The sequence below is a fragment of the Manacus vitellinus genome, unplaced genomic scaffold (assembly GCF_001715985.3).
Source record: "Manacus vitellinus isolate BGI_N305 unplaced genomic scaffold, ASM171598v3 scaffold_25_pilon, whole genome shotgun sequence".
NCBI classification, from domain to species: domain Eukaryota; kingdom Metazoa; phylum Chordata; class Aves; order Passeriformes; family Pipridae; genus Manacus; species Manacus vitellinus.
The window spans coordinates 9384373-9392301 of NW_021939882.1; the positions used below are offsets into that span (position 1 = coordinate 9384373).

Genomic DNA, 7929 nt, shown 5'->3' on the forward strand with positions numbered 1-7929 from the left:
GAGGGGCATCGGGGGCGGGCTGGGCCTCAGGATGCGGGAGCTCCGCATCCACCTGTGCCAGCGCTCCGCCGGCAGCCAGGGCGTCAGGTCAGCGCGGGGACCCGGGGACAGCTGGGAATGGGGTTCGGGATGCCCTGCTGGGGGGTCTAGCTCAGCCGGGGGACCCCCGGGTTGAGCACCGGGGACCCGCCGCTCCTCCTTTCCCCCGCAGGGAGTTCATCGAGAAGCACTATGTGACCCTGAAGAAGGCGAACCCCGACTTCCCCATCCTCATCCGAGAGTGCTCTGGTGTCCAGCCCAAGCTCTGGGCGCGGTACGGTGAGTGTGGGGTGCCCGCCGGGAGGAGGCACCTGCGGGGAGCCAGAGAGTCGTGGAATCGTCATGGAATGGTTTGGGTTGGAAGGGACTTAAAGGCCATGAAACACTCAAAGGGAGGAGGTGGGTTGGGAAGGGAAAGGCATGGGAAAATGGGGATGGGGAAAATCATAGAAGCACAAGATGGTTTAAGTTGGAAGGACCTTAAAAACCATCTTGTTCCACTCCCTGCCATGGGCAGGGACACCTTCCACAAGATCAGGTTGCTCCAAGCCCTGTCCAGCCTGGCCTTGGACACTTCTAGGGATGGGGCAGCCACAGCTGCTCTGTGCCAGGGCCTCCCCAGCCTCACAGGGAGGAATTCCTTCCCATGGGATACAGCAGTGGGGGTTCAGGGGTTACAGTGAAGGATGTTGGTGGAGAGGGATTCACTTCAGGGAAGTGGCCTGGGGGGAGGCAGAAAAGGGCCCTTTGGCTCAGCAGGTAGTTTCCAGCCTGTGGCTGTGATCTCCCACCCCCACCCTTCACTGCACAAAAATTTGGCTGGTTTTCCTTTATTTACACTGGATTGTCAGTGAAACACCAAGGAAGGAGCAGAAAAGCACCTAGGTAAAGGCTTTGTTTTATTCCAAAAACCATTTGGGCTTGACCAAAACAATTTAGAAACTGTCCTTTGAGAAGATGCAATGACTCTTTAAGCACAAATTTCCCAGTGTGAGCACACGGACCAGTGGAGTCTCTTGTCTGTGTGTGACTTGCAGGGAACTGGAGCCCTGAGCTGGGGCTCCTGTAGGAACAGGGAGTTTTTCAGACTGTTTTACTGAGGTGCTGGTGAGCACCTTGCTGGGAGCAGGCTGAAAGGTTGCTCTGGGATGTGTCTCTGCCCAGCCAAAGTTAACAAAAAGAGGCAGGGAAAGGTGTTTGGCTCCTTTGGCTCGTCTCCAAGGGAAAGGAGGAGAATAAGGAGAAGGTGGCAATGACAACTTGGGCACAGAGGGGGACACTGGGGAGTGGTAGATCTAAAAGGGTGCTGGTGGGAGCCTGGGCTGTGATACCAGTGGCACTGGGGAAGCCCAAGGCAGGGTTTGGGTTGCCCTGGCACCAGAAGAGGGCCAACATCCCTCCCCCATCTCACCCTTTATGTTTCCCACAGAGTTTGGGAAGGAGAAGAGCATCCCACTGAACAACCTGACAGTGGATGAAGTGGCCAAGGCCCTGGAGAGCGCTGTGAAAAGCCAAGCATGAGGACAGACAGTGAATACACACGTGCTGGAGACTTGACTGATGATCTTTAATGTCAGACATGTATCTTTAACTTATCAATCCATAAACACAACGTGCTTACCCTGAGCTTCACGTGGTGGATGGAAGCCCAAAGGAATGGCTGATCCAGCCCTTCACACCCTCCCTGGCACCAGCAGCAGCTCAGCTCTGCTCCTCTCCAGGCTCTGGGGGGGCACTGGACTGGTGGCTTGGGTGGTGACAAGGACCAGCACTCCCCTGCAGCCAGAGCCCTGAGCAGCCCTCGGGAAGCTGGGCATGGGGTGGACAAACAGTTCATTCCCCCTTGGAGCGTGGGGGAGGGCAGGGAGGTGGCAAGGCCTAGGAGAAGGCAGGCAGTGTGGTGTGGCAGGGACTGGGGGCTCCCAGGGGCTGCCTGACCGTGTCCAGCAGAGCCTGTGCCCGCTCCTGCAGCTCTGGGGTGTTCTGGTGCTGCTCCAGGGCCTGGTGCCCGCCTTGCCTGGTGAAATCAGCAGCAGCCTGTGCCAGAGGAGAGGGGTGAGAGCTGGCCAGGGTCTGCCCACAGCCACCACAGCCCAGGGAACGGGGCTGGAGGAACTCCCCAGAGCCCTCATGGACACCACATTCCCAAGCCAGGTAAATCCCACCATGCTGATGGTTGGTTGGGAAGGATCTTAAAGACCATCTTGTTCCACCCCCTGCCATGGGCAGGGACACCTTCCACTAGCCCAGGCTGTTCCAAGCCCTGATTAACCCAGCCTTGGACACTTCCAGGGATGGGGCACACAGCTTCTCTGGGCAACCTGTGCCAGGGCCTCCCCACCCTCACAGCCAAGAATTTCTTCCTGTGGTCTTCACTAAATGAAGCAACCACAGTGGAATAAAAAGAATCCACCTGTAATAACCCCAGAGGGTACAAACAACCTGCCCAAACCTCAGTCCTGGTTGATGAAAAGGATCTTCCCAGAGACACAAGAAGGGCTTCCACCTTCTGCATCACAGTTTCCCTTTGGGCAGGGAAGTGCTGAGGGGTGGGGGGCAGTGTGGTGGTGACTGAGGGCAGCATTTTTCAACTATAATAATCATCCCCCTTCCATAATAAAAACCCCCACAATAAGAATTTCCTGCCCCTTTATTGTGCCCTGGAGCCCCCCCCAGCTCTCACCTGTGGGCAGTGCAGGAAGAGGAGGTGCAGCAGCTCCAGGCACTGCCCCAGGGCCTCGGGGTCGGGCAGGGCGAGGATGGGCAGGAGCAGGGGCAGGAGGGGCTGTTGGAGCAGCCGCTGGCACTGGAACGGTCCCTTCTCCGCGATATTGCACAGCACGGTCAGCACCTGCACGGAGCAGGGAACACCTCGGGGGCAGCCTCCTGACAGGCTGGGGAGGGCTGGGAACAACTCCCATGGCATGGAATCACAGCATGGTTTGGGTTGGGAGGGACATTAAAGGTCATCCAGTTCCACACCCCTGCCATGGGCAGAACCACCTTCCACTAGCCCAGGTTGCTCCAAGAGCTGTTCAACCTGGCCTTGGACACTTCCAGGGATGGGGCAGCCACAGCTTCTCCAGACAACCTGTGCCAGGGCCTCACCATCCTCACAGAGAAGGATTCCTTCCCAATATCCCATCTAACCCTGCCCCCTGGAAGTGCGAAGCCATTCCCCCTTGTCCTGTCCCTCCAGACACTTGTCCAAAGTCTCTCTCCAGCTTTTTTTGTCCTGCCAGGTGCTTGCCCAAAGCCATGTGCCCACCAACCCCCTGGGTTTTCAATGCTCTTTACAAGCCCTTTCCATGCCCACCCCAAGGCACTGTTTATCCCCGTGCCAAGCAGACCCAGCTGTGCCACCCACCCCTTGGCAGCATGTCCCCCCAAGCCCTCTAAAGCTTTGGGGTCCTCCAGAGCAAGGTGTCAGCAGCCTCCCCTGGCTCACTCCAAGTTAGCATCTCCCTTGGAACTGCTCTTGTGCTGGGACAAGGCTCTGCCAGGGGTAAATACAGCTGGATTGGCTTCAGGGGAGGTGGCTGGTGACTGTCACAACAGGAGACCTTCTGCCAAGCTGTCCCTACCGCCCCATCCACCCTCCAACTCCAGCACTGTCAGGGTGGGATTCATGTTCCTGGAACTCCAGCGCTTCCCCACGGTTCCTAAGGCACGAGGTGAGGTCTTACCAACACAGTGGCCATCTGGGAGCACTGCAGGAGCTGCAGCAGGGCCGGGAGCAGGTCCAGGGAGAGCAGAGCGGAGCAGAGGAAGGGACTGTCCGCTGGGGGGGCCGAGAAGGGACGTGTCAGTAAAACCGGGGCAGGTCCCAGCAGTGCTCCGGCTGTGCCAGGGGACACTCACCCGTGAGGTTGTTGAGCAGCCACAGGCACTCCTGGACCAGGAATGGGTGCTGCTGGAGGAAGCACTGCAGGAGGAGGAACAGGGCGATGAGCAGGCGCTCATCCCACACCTGGCAGCCCGTCTCTGCCAGCAGGTTGCTGAGACACCGCAGCACGGGGCACACGAGCTGTGACAGACAGAGCGACACACACAGCCCCTCAGCTGGACCCAGGAACAGCAATCCCGGGAACAGCCAGCACCCTGCCCGCCTCTCACCAGCTCCAGGCCCTCGGGAGCGTCCTGGGGGATTTCGGAAGCCAGGTGGAGCAGGAGCGAGGTGAGGGTGGGCACAGCCCCCAGCCCCAGCAGCACGGTGTTGGATTTGTGCCTGCAAAGGGGAGGGACAGTGGGGTGGCTCTTGGAGCTCGGAGAGCGAAAACTGCCACAGCCCCTTGCAAAACAACAGGGCCTGGAAATTCAGAGCACCCTCCTGAACTACCACAGGGCTTATTTCATGTTGCAATAGCAGGGTTTTTTCTAAGCTTCCGAGAATGTTTAAAAGCCCATAAAAAACAGACTCACTGGAATTACCTGTGTGGGTCTGGAAGCAACAGCCCCAACCCTTCTTTGAGTACCCCCACATTCCTTGTCTCCTGTGGCAGGCAGGGATTGCTGGCACAACCAGCCTGGATGGGTGGCACTGAGCCAAGCCCACATGTGTGAGGATTCAGGGAGCTTGCTTTGGGAAGCGTGGGGGACAACTCCAGAGACATGGGGAGGAGATCTGGGGGCATTTCAGAGGACCAGAAACAGCGTCCTCAGGTTTATCACCCATTACCACCCCATAAAGGAACTCAAGTGATCCTGCAAACAGCCCATGTGTGCTCAGATATGAGGGCACAGGAATTGCTTTCCCAAGGGAAAAGGGCAAGAGGAGAAAATCCAGTCCCCTCACAGGACCATGAGCCTTCATGCCTCTGTTTGGCTGCCCCTGGGGAACTCAAAACAAGGAGAAAAGCACATTTACCTACAAATGATGTAGTGGAGACACCAGGCAAACTCCACGGCTGCTCCCAGCCCAGCCTTGAGGCTGAAGCACAGGAGGCGAAGCATGTGCTGGGGGAGGACAGAGTCCAGGACCTGCCTGGGGTCAGACAGCAGAGTCAGTGGAGGCACAAGTAGGACAGACACTGACAGGGAGGCACTGACCCTGGACAGACACTGACAGGGAGGCACTGACCCTGGCCACTGAGCAGGGAGATGCCACACCCTGCACCAGGAGCCACATGCCCCAAATAAACACCTGGAAGAGACTCTCAGCCAAAGGCTGCAGCCTTGGGCTCTCCCTGTCCATGGCAGGGGCTGGGGGCACTCAGGACACCTCGGCTGAGGTCATATTTTTGGCACTGAGGGCTGTCAATCTGATCTTTTCCTTCACAGGAGGAACACAGCCAGAACTTCCCTGCGAGCCCACCCTGCTCCACACTGGCTTTCACCAAAATACCAGAGCTGTCTGCCTGGATGAGGCTGAGGGAAAGGAGCCAAGCCCTGTGCCATGATCCACATCCAAACCCCCACAATTCAGGTGGGATTCTGCCCTAGACTATTAACATCACTGGAATGGGAAAGGTCCCATGTCCCCGGCACACAAATACCACACTGAGCCCCAGGGCCCATCCTGGTGCAGGATTCAGAAGTTCAGACTCACGGGATGATCTCCATGGGTGATTCCTTGGCTTGGAGGAGCTGTGAGAGGACATAACCCACACCTTCCAGCACGGCCTCGTGTGGGGACTGCAATCAAACAGAACAGAGTTGATCCCTCCTGGCAAAGCCAGGGGCCCACAGTGCCAGACCCAACCCAGCAGCTGAGTCCCACTGTGCCCAGAGGAGAGGGGGCACAGAGGGCACTGAGAGGGACACAGGAACCTGTGGCCACACCAAAGCTGAGCCATCCCCCTCCCCACACTCGCTGGGCTGTGGCTGTAGGGGTCTAGGAGCCCAAATGCAGACCTGCAAAGCACAGCCCCAGCCCAGGCAGAGGGGAGAGGCCTGCAGCTCCCTGTGTTACAGACTGTATCAGCAAGCCACTGGGTGGGAGAGATTCAGCTGGAGAGGAGCACAAGGTGGTGAGCTGAGCCCCAAAAATGGAGTGCAGGAGAGCCCAGGAGTGACCCTCACACTCGAGGGAACAGCTCCCTGCAGAGGGGTCTGTGCCCACAGCCAGGCTGGAAGGAGGGCTGCTCACTCAGGGCTGTCAGCCAGAGAAGTCTCTCTAGGGCAGGGCAGGAGGAGAAGTGTGGCTGAGCTGTTTCACCCACCTGGATGCAGGATGCCAGCACTGGAATGATGCCCTGAGGTAGAAGTTGCTTCCTCACAGCTTCACTTTCTACTACGAGGTTCCCCAGTGTGTACAAACACAGCTCCTGCAACACACCAGAGCAGTGACCCTGTCTGTGCTCCCCTGGGCAAAGCCCAGGTCTCACATCCTCCTCTGAGCAGGGCAGAGCTGAATTCAGACACACAGATACTGCTGGACTCTCCAGCCACCCCATTCCCAGCTGTGTCAGCTTCAGTTGGTTCTTTTTCTGTCTGGCTCAGGTTGGGATCTGATCACTTCCACTTTGGAGGGCATTGAAATTGCAACAGTCAAGTCTCATCACTGGATCCACTGGTGGTGATATCTTTCCTCTCCACTATCTACTCTTATTTTTATTTTCTTTTCCTTATATATTTTCTTAAGTGATATCTTTATACTTTTATATTATTATATTTCTGTAGATAATAGCCAAAACATCTACACATCTCCTTTGCATTGCCATCAAATTGTTCTAAAATAAAGCTGCCATATACATATAAAAACATATATTTTTATATATATATGTATATAAACCCCAGTCATTCAGTGTCGTGTCACTCTAATCCCACCCAAGGGGTCCACCATTAACAAGAACCTCAGTTACCACACCTTCAGGGGTGGGTTGTAACACTCGGGCACTGGGAACTGTTCTGCTCCACGGGGAAGGTTGGACCAGAGGCTTTCCAGAAGGCCCCTTCCCACCAGCACTCCCACGTGAGCCAGGTTTGGCCAAGAGAGGTCAATACCAACAGTTACCAAAGGATCCTCTGGTGCCAGAACACGGATCTCACCGTGAACTCCACGCTGTGCCCCGACAGGTACGTGAGGAGGTAGGAGGTCACGGGCAGACAGGCCTCAGCCACGGTGGGGTCACTGGAGTGGGACAGCTCGTGCAGACAACGGGCTGCCTCCAGCTGCATGTCGGCCAGGCTGCTGGTGAACAGCCCCGTCAGCGTCCGGATGCTGCCGTCCAGCCTGGTGGGACCCAAAGGCTGCTGTCACCTCCCTCCCTGCTCTCACCCACCCAGCCACCAGGACAAAGGGCCCCTCGGGACATGGTAACAGCCACACCAGAGCCGGGCTGACCTGACAAACTTCTGCTGAGTGTCCTCGTTCTGCAGAGCCCGGCGGAGGCGGCCGAGAGATCCCTTCCTGTCCTCCGAGCCCCTCTGCACAGCTCTGAGCAGCTCGAGGACCTGGCCACGGAATCAAAACATAGGTGAGCTTTCAGCAGTACCAGCATTAAAATTTCTTCCCATTAATCCTGGAGGCAAAGGAACCCAGGGCATAAAGATGGGCACAGAGAACCTTACTGTGTCTGGCAGCGACTCAGAAACATTCCCAAAGCCACCCCTGCCCAGCCTCCTTCACCTGCTGAGGCTGAGGAAGACCCCTGAGACCCTCATTACGACAGAGAACGTCATGTTCTTCACCTCATCCTCGGAGAGTGGGTCCGGCACGGTGTCTGCTCCATCCTGTCCCCCCTCCTCCGCCGCGCTGTCCTCCCGCAGAAGCCGCTTGCTGACCAACTGCTCCTCCCGCCGGGCTTTCCTGAGAGCTGCAATCGGATCAGGACCCGTCACCACCCGCCTAGGGCAGGACGCTTTTCCATCCCACCCAAGAGCCCCTTATTCCTCCCTTAACCCAAGGAGAAACTGTTCGTTCCTCCCTGTGCAGGCCTGGGAGGGATG

General features: G+C 57.2%; 2 protein-coding genes across 2 annotated transcripts in view; one reads left to right on the forward strand and one right to left on the reverse strand.

Moving 5' to 3' along the window:
* NDUFA2 (NADH:ubiquinone oxidoreductase subunit A2) overlaps positions 1 to 1665 on the forward strand; it is a 2909-nt gene extending 1244 nt beyond the window's left edge. Inside the window, exons 2-4 of the mRNA XM_008932526.4 lie at positions 4 to 87; positions 212 to 318; positions 1469 to 1665. Of these exons, the coding sequence (XP_008930774.2) occupies positions 4 to 87; positions 212 to 318; positions 1469 to 1560 (283 nt within the window). The 3' untranslated portion in view covers positions 1561 to 1665. The remainder of the gene's footprint in view (positions 1 to 3; positions 88 to 211; positions 319 to 1468) is intronic.
* TMCO6 (transmembrane and coiled-coil domains 6) overlaps positions 1586 to 7929 on the reverse strand; it is a 10075-nt gene continuing 3731 nt past the window's right edge. The window contains exons 2-12 of the mRNA XM_029960197.1: positions 7672 to 7796; positions 7325 to 7434; positions 7030 to 7213; positions 6201 to 6305; positions 5588 to 5673; positions 4907 to 5023; positions 4156 to 4267; positions 3901 to 4066; positions 3726 to 3820; positions 2723 to 2890; positions 1586 to 2076 (exon numbers count right to left, since the gene is read on the reverse strand). Of these exons, the coding sequence (XP_029816057.1) occupies positions 1918 to 2076; positions 2723 to 2890; positions 3726 to 3820; positions 3901 to 4066; positions 4156 to 4267; positions 4907 to 5023; positions 5588 to 5673; positions 6201 to 6305; positions 7030 to 7213; positions 7325 to 7434; positions 7672 to 7796 (1427 nt within the window). The 3' untranslated portion in view covers positions 1586 to 1917. The remainder of the gene's footprint in view (positions 2077 to 2722; positions 2891 to 3725; positions 3821 to 3900; positions 4067 to 4155; positions 4268 to 4906; positions 5024 to 5587; positions 5674 to 6200; positions 6306 to 7029; positions 7214 to 7324; positions 7435 to 7671; positions 7797 to 7929) is intronic.